General features: G+C 30.6%; 2 protein-coding genes and 1 pseudogene across 2 annotated transcripts; all 3 read left to right on the top strand.

The window, feature by feature from the left end:
* Positions 1-4,429: 4,429 nt before the first annotated feature.
* On the top strand, positions 4,430-7,439 carry LOC113868708 (O-acyltransferase WSD1-like). Its single transcript, XM_027504536.1, has 6 exons — positions 4,430-5,232; positions 6,059-6,131; positions 6,242-6,309; positions 6,399-6,614; positions 6,731-6,868; positions 6,983-7,439. Exons 1-6 carry the CDS (start codon positions 4,462-4,464, stop codon positions 7,130-7,132), a joined length of 1,416 nt encoding a protein of 471 aa, XP_027360337.1. The 5' UTR covers positions 4,430-4,461; the 3' UTR covers positions 7,133-7,439.
* A 2,311-nt stretch (positions 7,440-9,750) lies between these two features.
* On the top strand, positions 9,751-12,313 carry LOC113870333 (annotated as a pseudogene).
* Positions 12,314-16,683: 4,370 nt separating this feature from the next.
* Positions 16,684-18,593, top strand: LOC113869709 (scopoletin glucosyltransferase-like). The gene has a single exon (XM_027506163.1). The coding sequence runs from the start codon at positions 16,720-16,722 to the stop codon at positions 18,424-18,426; it is 1,707 nt and encodes a 568-aa protein (XP_027361964.1). The 5' UTR covers positions 16,684-16,719; the 3' UTR covers positions 18,427-18,593.
* Positions 18,594-18,937: the final 344 nt, after the last annotated feature.

Below are 18,937 nucleotides of genomic sequence, written 5' to 3' on the forward strand. Positions count from 1 at the left end.
AATCTATTTAATTTTAAGTTTGACTTGGCTTGATCTACTTTTATTGTTATCATATCTAAAAATTAGTATCATTGGTATGTTTTTAAATTTTTATTTTTAAAAGAAAATGTCAAATTATGTTGTATATTTTTTAGTAAATAGATGGCAACTTGTATGACGTATGAATTTGTATTCTATATAAGTTAAACAAAAAATAATAAATTTTTCATTAAGAAAATATAAAGATTTTTAATTTTTCATAAATGTTACATAATATTTATATTAAACAAAAATAAAAAATTAGATAAATGAAAAATTTATGAATGGAGACAGATTAAATTATATTAGTATAAGTTACATTTATTCTTAAATTATTAATAATTTAATATAAAAAATAATTTTTAATGATTCAATTGTTAAATTATAATTATATATTGATGTATATGAATAAAGTATTAAATAATTTTAAATTAATATTAAATTTTGTATATATAAATTATGTGTTTGGAATTTTTAATCTAGGTGTTGATTTTATAATTAAATTATCTAAGAAAAGTTTTCTAAAATTGAAAAAGCACTCAATTTTTTTAAATAATAAAAAATTAAGCAAATAAATAATTTATAATAGATATCATTGTTATTTTAAAAAAATAACAACACTAAGATAATGTTCTATAAATTTAATATTTTTATATAAAAATACACTGTATATATATAAAAGAACTTTCTAATACTAAATATCTTATTTGAAGAGGTTCATTAAAGTTGAACATTATATTTATATTTTTAGGCTATTCACAACCTCTTACCCAATTAAGTCACGTAGTCTAAAAAGCATGTGTACTAGTCTTTAATACTTTATACATGCTTACTATTATGAATTAATCATAAGACACACTCACAATCACGATGACACCCATAATCTTCAACCATTAAGAATCACATCATGATTCGTATATTATTTGCATTCAAAAATTATATGACCAGTGGCATGTCACCGAATAAAGTAAGTGATCTATTTCTGGTTATTATTTGTCTAAACATGAACTTATGTGAAGAGTACCTACCACTCCCTTGCTTTCTTTTTCTCTTTGCCTCCTCTAACATTATATACTAGCTTTCTTGTGTTCTCTATGTTTCATAAGATTTGTTTTTATTGGACTCACCAAAGATATAACAATCAATGTCAATAATAAAGATTAGTTCTTTAAATATTAAAAAAGTTATTAACGAACAAGGTTATATTTATTTTATTTTAAAACTTTTCAAAATATGAAAACCTAAACGTATATATTATAAAATTTTAAATATATTTTCTTTATCTCTATTCTTATATTTCGTCAAGCAAAATTATTTTATTTACATATCTATATAAAAGTTCAGTATAATACTAATAAAGAATAAAATAATTTTTTTATCAAACAATCTCTCAATATAAATAAAAAAGTAGTATTTTTAAGATTTTATTAGTATTTATACTTTAAAAACTTTTAAATCAGTATTTGTATTTGTATGGGTTTATTTAAAGGCTCACATAATACTTATATTTACAGTTTATTGAGCAAAAAGTTATGAAATTTAAAGGTTGTTCGCAAATAAGGATGTTTTATAATTTTTAAAAAGAAAATATATAAATTTTATTTATTTTTTAAAACTATGTAAATTTATTTACGGCCAAACATATAGATCAATTAGTGTCATGTAATTACACTTTAATTAATAATTTCAACTTTAAATATTTAGAAATATACCTATATTAAATATACAAGAGGAAAAAAATCTCTTCCCTTATTGAAGAGATTGGCTATATTAGATTTAATAGACTGTCCCACGGGTCATCATTGTTTAGTGTGTCTTGGCAACTCAAATATCTTTTCTCCTCACTAATCTATTTTTTTAATGACTAATTTGTAATTTAACAGATAAAATTAATTAAAGTTTAAATATATATAAACATATAAGGTTTTTAAATTAAATTTATTATAAATGAAAAATTAATTTAAAATATAAATCAAAATAATCTCAATTTTCAAAAAATAGAAATATATTCAATAAAGTATATCCTATAGTAGTATTTATATGGTAATAAATAAAGTATTAATATAAATTTATTATGTTTAGGATTGAATTTGTATTAAATAATTTTTGAATTATATAGAATTTTATAAATTTAATATACTTGACCAGGAAAAAAAACTCAATGCTGTGTCTTTTCTTTTATTTATGTGACCAAAGTGTCAAATTTTGTAAAATTATTAAATAGCGAAAGTGTTAAGTCTGAGCCTTGATATACGGATTCTTTATGATTGATGTTAAAAATAAAGACGTTTATAATAAAATAAATTTTAATTTAATATTTTATTTTTAATTTAATTATATTTTATACTAATATTTTTCTAATTTTATTATTTTCCAACTTAATAAAAAAATAAATGATAATATTTTGAATTAAAGTTTTTTCTTCTTCTACTCATAAATGCCTGCTAAACCCTCATAAAAGTTATTACCGACTTTTAGGCCTCTTCTTCATTGCTGTTGACCATCATTATGAATGAATTCAATATATTAAATACCGAAACATTCTCGTTGAAAGTTGGAAGATAAAAAAAAAAGGTTAAAAGAAAATAATTGATAAAAAAAAAAAATTAAAAAAACTAGACTAAATTAATAAGAATGAAAGAAAATAGCTTACAAATGACCAAATTAAAATTAAACGAAGAAAAATTGTTGTTTCAATATTATTATTATTATTATTATTATTAGGTTTATAAATGCTTTTATCTTTTATTTTAATGAATTTTTAGTTTTATTGCTTTGAAATAATTTTTTATCTTCGTTTTTATTATTAATTTAATTTATTAAGATACGATGAAATATTAGTTTTTTATTACATTAAAATTAAAATAATAATTTATAAAAATAAAATTTTAAAATAAAAAATGTTTGAAGAAATTAAAATGAAAAAAATACTAAAATGTGGACAATGAAAACATTTAATTCTTAATTTTTAATTTCATCATTTTAATATTAGGCCAATTAGGTCTTTATGATCAACAAACGTCTTAAAAAATTATTAAATTTAACCAATAAGTGACCTTAAATACTAAAATAACGTTGTTTTAAAACTTTACTTTCTCTTTTATCCTCTTTCCTCATAGTTACAATACTCATAATGGTCTACTTCTCTTTCTTTACCTTTTTTTTTAAGCCACATTATTATCATTTAATCTCTTATAGTGATGTTCTACAATCGCTATGATTTGACATTGGTTTGCTAAATCAAATTAAAGATAGTTCTTATGGGTTGAGTTCAAATCCTTGTCTGAATTGACTCAACTTGTGCTAATCACATTCTTTATTAGTAAGCATTACTAACTAATATTTGAGTTTCATCTTTGTTTATCTTTATTTCTCTTTCTTTCCTAGTCTTTTCGGATGATAAATGTGAATTTAGATATGATTGGTTTTATTAAGTTTTTTTTGTCTTTCAAATTTATAAATCCACATTTTTCCTCAAATCAAGTTTAGAGCCGAACATGAAACAAATAATCAAACTGGAATCATAATTTTTTTAACATGGTGACTCATTCTTATGACACTAATCATCTATCTTTACTTTTTTTTATCTTTTTCTTTCAAATTTAACAATAAAATATAAAGTGTGATATATGAGAAAAATAAATAAAAATGTATGTATTTAAAAGAAAAAATAATAAAAATAATTGATAATCTATAAATAAAAATCTAAATTTGAGACTAATGTCACTTATAAAGTGTGATGCATGAAAAAAAAAAATATAAATAATAATATTAAAAAAATTGATAATACAAGGATTAAAAAATATTAAATATTGAAGATAAAGGTTCAAGTAATAATCTAAATTGATTAAATTAATATTTGACATTAATGTGGCCCATCATAGTCTAATATTTTTCCTCACAACTTATTTAAAACTAAATGAACAAGAGATTGATATTTAGCATCAGTTGGGCACGTGAAACTAGTCAAATTGGTGCGTACACCACAAAAGTGTCGCTTTGTTAAAATTCTCTGTGGCAATGACATCTGTCGATATGGAGGCATATTCAATAGCTGTTGGTACCCGCTAGTAGGTTCCGTGTTAAATTCCCCAGCCACCTTTCGTGATAATTTTCTCCATTTCTTATATAATACAAACAAAAAAAGAAAACGATATGCCAAAAAAATAAAATAAAAAAAAGGAAATTGAAAACGAAAATAGTAGAATATTAATTTGAAAGAAATAATGAAACGACCGTTAACATTAAAACAAGAGAGTAGTTGATCAAGTCTTTGGTGTTTGTGTTTGGGGCAGAAGCAAAAGAAAAAGAAAAAGAAAAAGAAAAAGAGAAAGAAATCGTCAACCAAGCCTCTCCTCCTGTTGGCTTGCAATTTGGCAATTTAAATTAAAAATACACAGCCACCAATAATATAATAACTGCGGTCACATTTAATTAAAAGAGATGGGAATGAAGAGTGGGAAGGGGAGGGGAGAGGAGAGAGAGACAAGGATGGGCGAGGGCGACGGAGGAGACGAACCTCTGACGCCGGCGGGGAGGCTGTTCCTGCAGGAAGAGATGAAGCAGATAATCCACTGCGTGGTGGGAATGAAGAATCCGATAGACGTGGAGTCAGTGAGATCAGAAATCAGGAACTCCACTCTGCTGCAGCACCCAAGGTTCACCAGCCTCATGGTTCGGGACCACAGAGGAGTTGAGCACTGGAGGCCCACCCAGATAGACATAGACAGGCATCTCCGCGTGATAGAGGAATCCATGGGCGAGGACGATGAACGGGCCATCAACCAGTACCTGGCGGATTTATCCATCGACAGCAGTGGGCTTAGGGTGGACAAGCCCCTGTGGGAAATCCATCTTCTGATGCCCCACAAGTGCGCTATTTTCCGAATCCATCACTCCCTCGGGGATGGCATTTCCTTGATGTCAATGCTCCTCGCCAGCTGCCGGAAGCTCAACCACCCTCACACCCTCCCTACCATCTCCACCTCTTCTTCTTCTTCTTCCAACACTCCCTTCACTCTCTGGAGTCTCCTCGTTACCCTCTTCTTTTGTTTTCTCTTTTCCCTCCAGTTCATCCTTCGATGTCTCTGGATTCGTGACTCCCAAACCGCCATAACCGGTGGCCCTGGGGTTCAGCTCTGGCCCAGGAAGATTGCTACTGCCTCCTTTTCCTTGGAACACATGAAGTCCGTCAAGAAGGCTGTTCCTAATGCGGTAATATTCCTTCTTATTTCATCGCCACACATTTCAAATTTCACATCATATTTCCTAAATTTCCATTTCTACGTCTGTCCAAACTATTCTTACAAACCCTTCTTGTTCTATTTCTATAAGTAAACAAATATTTCCCAATTTCATTTCCTCACGGAGTAAACAATTTCAAGTAAAACGTTAGAGGATTTATTAGACAGCTCGCCCTTTGGTGTAAAATAAAATAAGGAGGTAAAGGAGACTGTGACGGAATCACGATAAATTGAAATAATATAAAATGCTTATAGATAATTTATTTAAAATTTCTCAACGCTATTAATTAATCTCATTTGAAATTTTGACCAATTCAACAATCCCATATTTGTTATTGACCAATATCATAAATATTTTGACCAATGTAAGAATTAAATTCACTATTCATTACTTTATTTGTCTGATTTATTTAGACCACGGGATGTAAATATACAATGCATTGATCGAAGACAATTTACAACCTTGTATTGTACAAGGTTGCAATACAAGGTTGTGATATGTGACATTTATGATGGAATTTTCAGTAAAATACAACAAGGATAAGTATTTATTCTTGGGAGGTGAAGGCATCCCCTACTTCACTGCCTTGCAAAACAGCGGACTGGGAATATGTGATAATGCAGTGCTTTTCACCACCCACAGTAATCCGATAGAAAAATGAAAACCAACTTCAAATTTATGGATGCAGCTATTTGTCAGCATCATGCATGGGCCGTGAAGTTTGAACATACATATATATTTTTTAGCACTTCTTGTTATTGTGGAGTTGTGATTGTTAATTTTTTCTATTCTGCAGACCATAAATGACGTTCTATTTGCAGTTATATCATCTGGAATATCAAGATACCTAGACTTCCGGGCACCTAATGGTAAACTTAATTTGTATTTTCCAACAAGAACAACTTCTGTAGAACTTATACAGAAAGGCGTTTGTGCACACACAGACACACATAATCATGATTAATTAATTTTTTTTAAGGGCTGCGAGACGGTGTTCAGCTAACAGGGTTAGCCATGGTTAATATAAGAAAGCAGCCAGGATTGCAGGTCTACTCTTTGTCCAAATTCACTTTCCTTCTTTACCTGTTTCTCTACAACTTTACTGAGGCTTGAAAAAAATGACTATTACTGATCAGGAGCTACCTAATTTGATGAGAAGCAATTCAGGAGCAAGATGGGGTAACAAATTTGGTATGATTCTCCTGCCTATATATTACCACAAAAGCAACAGTTCAGATCCTTTAGAATATTTGAAGAGAGCTAAAGCAATGATCGACAGAAAGAAACGATCTTTGGAAGCCAGTTTCTCATACAAAATTGGAGATTTTGTAATGTCGACTCTTGGTCCAAAGGTGCACTTCCATCCCTTATTTCATACCTCGTTTAAACTAGTGGTAATCAAGGTAAACTAGAAATTTTTAAGTGTCATTAGTATCCCGCAAACAATGATATTATTTCTAAATTGCAGTATGCTAGCTTTCTAAATTACCGGATACTCTGCCACACTACCTTCACAATCTCAAATGTGGTTGGCCCACAAGAGGAGATTATGATTGGAGGCAATCCTATAACGTTCTTAAGGGCAAATAATTCTGCCTTGCCTCATGTATGGCCCCTAAACTCGGTTTTTTCTCACAGCATTAAGCACTTCACACTTTGTAGTACGAGAATAGGTGCATGTAATTAATGTTGATTGTGGGTGGTTGATATTGTTATGCAGGCGCTCATATTGAATATGGTGAGCTATGCTGGAAGGGCAGACATGCAAGTGCAGGTGGCCAAAGACATCATCCCCGATCCTGATTTTCTGGCCAAATGCTTCGAAGATGCGTTGCTTGAAATGAAGGAGCAGGTTACGGCCAAAATCTGACATTTAGAGATACTTTTGTTAAATGTTGTAACAAATGGCAAAGTTTTACTATGAATTTTGAGATGATACGCATAATCACAGGCAAGGAATCATTTACATTACGATATTAACGTTTACTTTACTAAATGTAAAGTATTTGTGACACACCCGGCTCTTTCTTACCGTTGATAGCTATACAACATGTTAAAAGACTCTGTCATCTCAGCATTTTGCACTTATTCTGTCGTCCTTCGACCTTCAACCTTCAACAGTCCTCTATTTGATAAGTTATCCTTTGGAGGCATTTGAATATATAGATTAATTAAGTATTATTTATGAAATATTGATTGAAAGTTTATGTCTAAATTAAGGAGAAGAATAAGAAGTGTGAAATCTCTATGGGGATAAATCCAAATAAAAAACAAATAATTAATTTTTGTTAAGTCAGTGTAAATGAGAAGAAAAGGAAGAAAAAGACGATAAAGGCGTGAGAGAGCATGCAAGTGTTTATTCGATCTACAGTTAGAAAATTAGTTCTTACGTTTTTCTACAAAATAATGTCTAAACAAAAAATAATGGTTGTAATTAATTTTATCAATATTTCATGCATTAACACATAGGACCTTGTCTTTGGCAATGGCACATCTCTTCATTTGTCCTTGAGATAACTTACGCGCGACACGCATTTCACTCCGTTATTACAATTCTCTTCTTCACATTTCTAAACTTTGTGCTTTCAAGGAGATATGCTTGGATCAAGATAGCATTTGGCAACAAGCAATGATCTTGTTTATATTTGGTTACTTGTGTTTTGTTTCAGACAAAACTTTAGTTTAGTCCCTCTACATCTATAATTGATTTTCTCGTTTGTTATGTGATATGTGTTTTAACATCTATAGGGCATCATTGAAGGTAATTGTTAACGTGTGTATATTTGTTAAGATTCTATGATCTATTATTGCGTCTATTTCTCAGTATGTCGGGGATGCAACATCACCCAACTTACTTTTATGTCGTATTGGCCATCTCATGAACATTGATTATTGTCTTCAATTAGTAAAAATTTAAAATATGTCATAATTTGATTTCAAGTACTTTTAATGTTGAAGTTTATCCATGGTCATTGACAGGAAGTGATCTTGTTCAACACACATATATGAAAGACACTGTTACTCAGAGGCCGTGATTCTTTGAATATATTTTGACTAGTATACCAGTATCGTGCTTTGAACGGTATGCCACTCATGAAAGCTGGTTCCATGTACTATAGATATAAGAGTGCTTTATCTTAAACTGAAAGTAATTAAATTGAAAACTAAAAAAAACTGCATTTTATATTGTAGTTTGGTTCAGTTTTCGAATTTTATTCTTAAAATTGAATTAAATTTGAACTAAACTACATTTATAATAATTTTATTTTATTTTTTTGTAAACTTTTTAATGTAATCTTATCATAACATTTGTATGATAAATAGTGCATTACTTTTATTTAATTTGGATTCTATTTTTCAAATTGAATAACTTTTTATTTCTTTTAATAATTTTTTATTTTTTCAATAAATTCAATTCAATTTTAAATCTATTACTTACTCTAAATTTAAAAATAAATTAAAAATCATATAATAATAAATAATTTTTTTTAAAATGAATAATTTAATTAATAAACTAAAAAATTTAATCCAAACTAAATCAATATTTTATAGTTCAATTTTGAAATTACCCATATTTTATTTAATAGGGTTTTTAGGTGACTTCAATTAAGTCTCTCCCTCAAAAGTCAAAACTTACTTACGTACATTTGGGAATGTTATGAGATTTTATCAAAACAACCCCTTTCAATACTTACCACAATTACGTTCTTTCCTTCTTATGAAAATAAAATAAAATATCGTTATTATTAAAAATTTTACAAAACATTTCTTCTAGGGTTGTTTGACTTGATCTTGGGCTCAAATGTTAAAAAATTTGATTATGAAGAGAAAGCGTCAAATTAGAACATAATTTGTAAAATTTTATTATTTTATTTTATTAATTTTATTAAGAACATAATTGCATAAAAACATTTTGCTTGAATGAAAAACCACTTTAATTTTTCTATAACCTTATTTAATTAAAAGAAATTAATTTTACTGTCTTACAAATCAATTAATGATTGTAATAAAGATTGGGTTAAAAATAATTATATTTGAAAATAAACTTTAAGTCATTCTCCTGATAAGTAGCTAACTTATTTTCATCTTTATTTAATTTTTTAAAATTAAACTAACTGCAAAAAATGCATTAAAAATTATATGTTTAATATTTTTTCTACAAAATCAAATATTAATAATATATCAATAACTAAAAAAGTTGAACTTATAAAGAGGAAAAAATTTAGTAGGGTGGGTATAGAATGATTTCTAAATAGAAGCAAGACATGCATTGACATTGCCACGCTATCGTCTTCAAAATTGCTTCGCGTAGCGTTCTCTGCGTTCAACGCCCTGTTTGCTTTGAGATGCAACAATGCAGAGTAGCTGTTCTGTCTTGTTCTGTTCTGTGCTACAAACACAAACAGACACAAAACTTTCATCCAACAACGTTACCCTGTTTTCCTCATTTTCTCCCTCAAAACAACAAATAAAGGAGAAACCAAAATAATGTTCGTAATTGACATTCTTGTCCGGGTTGACGAAATTTGCCAGAAATATGACAAATACGACATCGATAAGCAGCGGGAGCTCAATGCCTATGGCGATGACGCCTTTGCTCGCCTCTATGTAGCAGTTGAATCCAATATTCAAGCCGCTCTCAAAGTTCCAATCTCTTTCCCTCCTTTTTCTTTCCTTCTTGTTTTCTAGGCTTCAATAATGTAAACTGCATAAGAAAACGATGTAGTTTTAAGGAAGCACCGTTTTGTTATAGTTTAGAGGTGCGATCGCCTAGAACTTAAGTTTAAAAGAGGGAAAAAGAAAAATTATATCCTATTTTCACTTAAAAAAAAATTCAGCTCTAACAGTTTGCAGTTGAAAAAATAAAAAAGACCTTTTAGTTCCTTGTACTTCATTTGCTATAAATGTAATGGACTAATTGATTTTTATAAACTCAAAACTTTATTTAATTCTAAAATTTTACTATTTTTAACATTAAAGCTCATAAAAAATTTTAGTTTTCTTCAAAACTTAAACAATTATTAAGTTTGTAAAATCTACAAATTGTTATCTAAATGTTTTAATTATTTATAAATTTTTTTTATGGTCTCGATGACTATATCATCAATTGAAAAAAGTTTTTTAGAGTTAAAGTTAATCAAAACTTCAAGAACCGTTGAATAGTCTCACAATTTTATCAATTGATAAAAAATTTTAAAAAACATTAATGTTAAGGTTATCATTAATAATTTTACATCTCAAAATGCTTAAAGAACTATTTTTTATATTTTGTGTGTTTTTGTAGTTAATTATAATATAAGAATTGTTTGAATGAAAAAATATTTTTTTTATAATTTTATTAAAAAAAATTATAGCTACTTAAAAAAATGTATTATTTTAATAAAATTATTAATATATACTTTTATTTTATTTATTATATTTTATAATTTTTTTAGAGGCTCTAATTTTCTATTTCGTCTATAGTCTTAAAAAAGTCAAGAACGGCCCGATTGTTCCGGATTTGAATGCACAGGGTCGTCGAACCAAAGGTAGACTCATGGACGAAGTTCCTAAACTGCGCAAATTGGTGCACAAGAAGGTGAACCTCGTTACATAGCTATTCGTTAGGAAGCACAAATACTTCAAAATACGTATTTATGAATGCTTTACAAACACTTTTACTTATATTTTGTTTATATTTTTTAAACTTTTATATCAATAGAGATGAGAATACTATAATAGTTGTATAAATATTATCATTTTATCATGTAAAAAATGACGTCTGCTAAAATAAAAAATTCTCTTTTGTGTTAAAATTTGTATTTCTATATTATCTTTTTACTAATTCTATGCATTGTAAAGTCGTATAATTTTTGAAATTTGTCATATCTCATCTGTGCATACCGTATCCATGTCTCGAGTCATATACATGCTTCCTACTCTAACCTTGTTACTGGAAAGAAAGGTTATGATTGGATTTGAAAATCTAATCTAATACAATCACTTACAGGTTAAAGGTGTAACAAAAGAGGACATGGCCGTTCGTGAGGATCTTGTTCTGGCATTGCCAGAGAGAATCCAAGCAATACCAGATGGTAGTTTCGGTGCTGCTACTGAAACTGGAGGATGGGCGACTTCCTCATCTTCTAAGAATATCAAGTTTGACTCATCAGGTGATTAGTGTTACTTATATTAGACCCATTTAATAGAAGCATTTGAATTGATTTTTAATCATAGCTTTCTCTCTCTCTCTCTCATCCCCAACTGCAGGGGGAAATCTTGACAGTGAATATTTCCATCAAAGTGAAGAATCCAATCAGTTTCGAAATGAGTATGAAATGCGCAAGATGAAACAGGCATGCAAGATTCGTTTTGTATTTCAATTACCTTGTTTATGCTAATTGCTTAATTAAGAAGTTCCTGAGGTTTATACTTCTTAGTTATTTTATGGTATTTGTCACTATCTGATCTACAATCTTAGATGATTCAAAATTTTATTTGTATAGGATGAAGGGCTTGATATTATATCAGAGGGATTGGATACCTTGAAGAATCTGGGCCCATGATATGAATGAGGTGTGTTGTGTTGTGCATTTAACTTAGTTTGGAGATTTTGTTGAAAGATGTTGGATTTTAAGAGTATAACTATTTTCTCTTTTCTAACCCCAACCGTGTTCAGGAAATGGATAGGCAAGTTCCTTTAATGGATGAAATTGAGACAAAGGTGAAAGAGATTTTCATTCAATATTGTTTTCTATGTTCAAATAGATAATTTTTAGAAATAAATTTTCAAGTATGTCAAAAATGCATAATATGGTGCTTTGTGCATGGCCTGATTTTGCAGGTGGATAGAGCAACAGTTAATGTGAAAAACACCAACGTAAGGCGGAAGAAAACTCTCACAGAGGTAATTGACGTGATTAATTGAATTCTCCTTTCTGCGAAAATTTGCAAGTTTCCATTGAATTGCAATTTTTGTTTTCCTCTTCAGATGAGGTCTAGTAGAAATTTCTGTATTGACATCATTCTGCTGTGTGTTATTCTGGGAGTCGCCCTCTATATATACAAGTAAGTTGTATGCTTGACCCCCATTTCAAAACATGGTTGGTGACAAAAATATTTGCTTTTGTTGTCCAAAATTTACTTTTTCTTTTATTAATCTGCTTTCAATGTTGAGCTCTGCAAATGGCTTCTTGATTCACATGTTGTTATACATCAAACACCACTTCACTTATTGGTGCACTTTTACAAGACTATTTATGATGATTGCTTTTTAGCGCACTACTTGGTTTCTTGCATCAAAAGCAAGATGTTAGTTTGGTCCAAATAAAAAAGTGGTAGCTCTATGAATAGATAAGCATCGCATGCCCAGCTTGATATTCGTTTCTTGTTCCATTACGAAGAGCTAAGTGAGGTCATCCTTTTATGATTCTGTGACATACACCAGCCTATAAACATGTTATTCTTGTATTGTATCGTGTGGCACCCTTTATTAGAATAAACTATAAAAATCTTTGACATATCCTTGATTATAGTAGTAATACTAGCCTCACATAGTCTCATTATCATTATGTGCATTGCACTATTGTATATGAATCTTTTGCTACTTCAATTTGGCTGAGTCATATGATAATTTTTGTTACATACAAGTTGATCGTGTTATTATGATGGTGGGAAGGTGGACGCATATGCTTTAGTTTATTTAAAGCCAATTAACAGGAATAGGCCATATTACTAGGGTCTGAAAACGTGGTCTTTTTTCTGCTGTAACTATATGATTGGTATTCATTGGCTGTACAGATAATATAATTGATACATTAAATATTCATCTGCGACTTTTTCATTATAAGAAAACATGAGAGGGATGTTAATATTTTTTAATTTTATACTAACTCTGTACTCTTTTTTCTCCTGTGTACGCAATATCTTCTCTTTCTTTTAGTGCATTGAGGTGAGTAGATCTGGAACTCTTACATTTGTTGTTCCGACGTTCGGTTGTAACATGGTATTACATCCTTGCACTATCTGAGAGCTTTCCATGTAATTATCCTTCATTACATCACGGTTCAGCTGCTGGACGATGGCAACATATATTATACCAATGTGCTTTGTAATACTTTGATGTATTGATGATTGGATATGCCATCACTCTTTCCTATATAAGTACCTTTGCTTGCCTACTATTTCTGTTTGCATGAAAGTCTCTGTATGCCTGTTAGAAGATTGATATTTGGCACATTTGTCCTTTAACACCATTCTTAAATAACCTTACACAACTTTTTTCTTATGAAGTATTAATTCAATCTACCATTTATTCTAAACCACCTTACAAAAAAAAATAATTTTTAACAACAATAAAATTAGTCATTACAAATTTTACCGATAAAAAATTATTTGCTGTTGTATTCAAATGTTAGTAAAAGTTACTAGCTTTTTCTTGTACTTGTTGTTGCGATACTATCTAAAAACTTCCAATGGATAGTACGTTTTGTGTCCAAGAGCCACATGAGCATATTGCTTTATTTTTAAGTCAAACCAAAATATGCATATGTACTTCCATGAATCATCGATTTTCATAAATTGCACAATTCACTTTTGAATAAATACATGTAAATGTCCAATGTTGATGTTGTATTTACACGTATTTATTCTGTTTATTCTTTTCTTGAATCACATTATTTGATAGCACAACTCACTCCTTTGTTTTGTGAAAATGTTGTTGTGTTTGTTGTTTAAAAGTTTTCACAAATATTGAGGATGCCAATTAGGGAGAGTAGACCACTCATGGACCCAACAATCGCAGTACCTTCCATGGATGGGTTACTATCATCCTCGCTGAAGTTTATTTTTGCCTTATTCTCCAACAAATTCACTTTATGATACCCCTTATTTTTACCTTTATAATCTCGTTCAACGACTATGAGCGTGGAGCCCCAATTGACTATCTTGCTATGAGCATAGAGCCCCAACTTTCTTCCCCCTTTAGAGAAACTATCTTGCTTCTAAACACCCGCTGCACTAGAAGTATGTCTAGACCTCCTCGCGCTGTCAATTCCTTCATATCCATAATTTTCCATAGACTTGAAGGAAAACCTCATACCATAGATGTATGATTCCACTACAATGTAGTAGAAAAGTAATAAAGTTATGTTATTTATATATCTTGTAATAGATGTAATAGTTCACTTTGTAAGTTGTTTATTTATCGCTCTGACTACTATGTGACTTTTTAAAGTCTTATGGATGAATGTAACCATGTTTACACATTACCTTAATAATTATTCTTTATTAGAAATCCGTGTAATTATGCTTTATTAGAAATTACACGGATGGGAATAGTAACGTCTTTATTTTATTTATATAATTTATAAAATAATTTTATATCAAAAAGAGGAAATAAAATAAATTTACTTATATTCACAGTGTAACGTTAAAAAAAATTTAAAAATTTCATCTTTATTACTTAGGTTTACAAAATATTCAAGTAGTAAAACAATAAAAAATAAATAAATTTAGACTAAAATTAAATTAAAATACATGTATAACAGTTTCATTAATGTACAATAATTTGATAATTATAAATCATAGTTCCAAAATACATTATGTTTCATATACACGATTTATAAAATCAAAATAACTTAGTTGTAATAAGTAGTTATCTATACCCAAAAATACTAAGAATGATCCTAGTCGTCATTTCCATGCCAATCCTCTATCTGAGCTAACTTCTCTGAGACATATTCTCGTCCTTTCTAAGATTACCATATCCTTAAATTTTATAAGCCCATTTGAATAACAATGAAACTTCAAGTTCTTGCCTTCATTCTTTTGTCGCATCATTTCTTACAAATACGGATCCTCTTGTTGTATAACTTGAACTTACATCAAGAAATCATTGCTGATTTTCAAGGTTCTAAGGTAAAGACTGTTAGATCGCACTTTCATTGCCAAATTCAAATATCTGAATTCTTTAATCAATTTCCATTCTTTCACCATCATAGTTGATATGTGTAGATACTTCTTACTCAGTGCATCTGCAACTACATTTGCTTTCTAAGGGTGGTAGAATAACGTAAAGTAGTAGTCATTCAAAAATTTCATCTACAAGTTCAGCTTCTTTTGATCAAATGGGTACTTCAGACTCTTATGATCACTAAAGACCTCAAATCTTACTCTAAAGAGATAGTGTTTCTAAATCTTCAATGCAAAGATTATTGCTGTCAGCTTCAAATCATACGTAGGGTAGTTCAACCTTGAACTTTTGTTCTGGTAAAATCAACATGATTGCTGACATCAACCTTTCCTTCAGCTTCTGGAAACTTGCCTCACACTCTTCATTCCAGTTTATGTTTTTCCTTTTTTGCGTAAGCTTTGTCAAGATAGTGCTATCTTAGAAAATCCTTCAATGAATTTTCTATAATAGCTAGTCAATCCTAGGAAACTTTGAATCTCTGACAAAGTCATAGGTCTTGACCACTATAAGCCACTGCTTCTACCTTTGCTTGATCAACCATGATTCATTCCTTAGACACTATATGTCCCAAGAATTGTATTTGTGACAACCAAAATTTACACTTTGAAAACTTAGCGTACAACTGTCTCTCACTTAAAATCTGCATCTTACTCCAAATCTACAAGACGATCCTCAAGTATTCAACATGTTCTTTGTGATCCTTCGAGTAAATAAGAAAATCATCAATAAATACTATCACGAATTGATCTAATTACTAATGAAAATTCCCATTATCATTTTTATTAAATTATTTTATCTAAAATTAATTAAAAATTATACTTAAAAAATAAAAAAAAATATCAAATTAAGATGAGTCAAAATTTAAATTAGTAAGCATTCATTAATTTTTACTAAATTGACAAATTACTTTTCTACATTCATGAATTTTATAATATTAAGTATCACATATTTATGATTTTTATAATAATGGTGTTATATTTATTTTTAAACACATTAAATTTTATTTAAATAAATCATTTCAAATATTTTATGTCTCTATTGTAACTTTAAAAATATTTATCAAATATGTAGTATTTATAGAATAATTTTATAAAAATAAATAAATAAAACATATTAATATAAAATATTAAAACATAAAAAAATTTATGATTAATATTTAAATAAAATTATAAAATAGTGCGTTAAAAAATTATTGATAAATTATATGAACGAAAAATGTAATTATAATTTAGTAATATCAATAATACAGATAAAAATTAAATAAAAATATAATTAGATGGCTTATTTTTTTTAATGATAGTTTAAATAAGAGAGCTAAGGTTAGAGATGGATAATGAGATGTAAATTTGACGATGAAAACGGAAAAATAAGAGTTTAAACTGTAATATTTAATTAATAATTAACGATAATCAATCTAAACCATTGATTATTTTAAATATAGACGGCCATATAACATATTTAATAAAAGAGGTCGTTTGTTATTTATTTTAAAAGGATAGTACAGGATGCCAAGTCTCATTCAATTTAGAAGTTTCCTATCGAACGACTTTTTTAAGAACCAGTCCAGAATTCAAAGCCGCGTGTTAGAAAATCTTCATTGCCAACATGCTGACGCAAGGGCCTACGAATTCTGCCTGCATCCCCACGCAAGTCACTTTCTTTCTCTGCACAAGAGTTCGCCACTGCCAAACTCTTTTTCCATACTCAAGGGTCGCACATATTTGTTGAAGGCAGCAAACACAGTATCCAACAGTGGAGTGAGGAACATGGATGGGCAACTACACATATTGTTTTTGCCGTTCCCGGGTCTTGGGCACATGATACCTATGAGTGATATGGCGAAAGTATTCAGAGCGAGAGGGGTGAGGGCAACCATAGTGACCACTCCAATGAATGAAGCTACGATCTGTGGGAGCACAAGGAAAGGCGTTGACTCGGAGTCAGAGTCAGAGATAGAAATACGAACCATAAAATTCCCCTGTGCGGAGGCTGGCTTGCCGGAGGGATGCGAAAACACTGAATCAATCCCCTCCCCAGCCATGGTACCCGCCTTCTTCAAGGCAACAACAATGCTACAAACCCCTTTCGAACACTTGCTCCTTCATCTTCAACCCCCTCCACATTGCATCATTACCAGTGCTTTCTTCCCTTGGGCAACTCACTCTGCCGCCAAGCTCAACATCCCAAGGCTCGTCTTTTATGGCACCGGTGCGTTCCCATTATGTGCTTCGGAATGCGTTCGACTCTACCAGCCTCAGAAGAACGTTTCTTCCGATTCGGAACCCTTCGTTATTCCTCATCTTCCCGGACAGATCAAAATGACCCGGATGGCTTTGCCCGATTACGCTAAAACCGACGACCCCGACTCTGACTTCGCAAGATTAGTGGAGGCAATCAAGGAATCCGTGGCAACAAGCTTGGGAGTGGTTTTTAACAGCTTTTACGAACTGGAGCAGGTCTACGCAGATTATTACAGGGATATATTGGGAAGGGAAGCGTGGTTCATAGGTCCACTTTCTCTCTGCAACGAAGAGAAAGATAAAGGCAAGAGAGGAAAGGAAGCTTCAATCGACCAAGTAGAGATTTTGAAGTGGCTAGACTCCAAGAAACCCAATTCTGTGGTTTACGTTTGCTTTGGAAGCATAGCAAACTTCAGCGAAAGTCAACTGAGAGAAATAGCGATTGGATTGGAGGCATCGGGGCAACACTTCATATGGGTTGTGAGGAGAAGCGACAAGGAGTGGATTCCTGAGGGGTTTGAGAGAAGAATGGAAGGAAGGGGAATGATTATAAGGGGTTGGGCCCCACAAGTGTTGATTCTGGAGCATGAAGCTGTTGGAGGGTTTGTGACGCACTGCGGATGGAATTCAACGCTTGAAGGAGTGGCGGCGGGTGTAGCCATGGTCACTTGGCCTGTCTCTGCAGAGCAATTCTATAATGAAAAGTTTGTCACTGAATTGCTTCAAACAGGGGTCCCTGTGGGTGCTCAAAAATGGGCCAGATTTGTCGGAGATAGCATAAGCAGCCACGCTCTTGAGAAGGCTGTGATTCGTATTATGGTTGGGGAAGAAGCTGAGGGCATGAGAATCAGAGCACACAAACTTGCTCGAATGGCAAGGATCGCTGTTCAACCCAATGGCTCCTCTTACTTTCACTTGACTGCTTTGATACAACACCTTCGCTCTTGTTCCGTCCCATTCCCATCAACCTAAATACTTTCTGTTAAATGCAATCCAATTGTATTTCTGTATTACTCATCATCGTATTGTTGTTTGCCATTTGCCCAAGCAACACTCAACACTGCCAATTTCTGCATGTGTTTTACTTTTACTAGTTTCTATGAGCAACTCAACTCGTCTAATACAACGCGTCACTAAAATTTAAGAAACAAATGATAAAATGGACGGCTTAAAGATTAAAATAATGTAATTTTAAAAATTAATTACTAAAATAAGGTAAAATAAAAAATAATTCTAGATAGTTTGGGCCACGTCAGACATAATTTCGTATAAAAATCAATAATTTTTTTATATTTTATTTGATTATTTCATATTAAAGAGGGATGAAACATCTGGGTACGTGGCTTTAATTTCATATAACAATGAGATGAAACTTTAAGATATTGAATCGTAACGAATTTGCCTTAAAAATGGACAAAATTAAGAGAATGTTGACACGTGTCAAAATTCTATTAATTTCGTTATTAATATCCAATAAAATTTT

This window comes from Abrus precatorius, unplaced genomic scaffold (genome assembly GCF_003935025.1).
Source record: "Abrus precatorius isolate BTA unplaced genomic scaffold, Abrus_2018 Scaffold6, whole genome shotgun sequence".
Classification (NCBI taxonomy): Eukaryota; Viridiplantae; Streptophyta; class Magnoliopsida; order Fabales; family Fabaceae; genus Abrus; species Abrus precatorius.

What these genes read in the sequence shown, in the direction of transcription:
- LOC113868708 (XM_027504536.1), top strand. Translation starts at nt 4,462, where the DNA reads ATGGGAATGAAGAGTGGGAAGGGGAGGGGAGAGGAGAGAGAGACAAGG. An exon ending in AGACTTCCGGGCACCTAATG is followed by an intron (nt 6,132 to 6,241) that starts GTAAACTTAATT and finishes ATTTTTTTTAAG; the next exon opens with GGCTGCGAGACGGTGTTCAG. An exon ending in TGTCGACTCTTGGTCCAAAG is followed by an intron (nt 6,615 to 6,730) that starts GTGCACTTCCAT and finishes TCTAAATTGCAG; the next exon opens with TATGCTAGCTTTCTAAATTA.
- LOC113869709 (XM_027506163.1), top strand. Translation starts at nt 16,720, where the DNA reads ATGCCAAGTCTCATTCAATTTAGAAGTTTCCTATCGAACGACTTTTTT.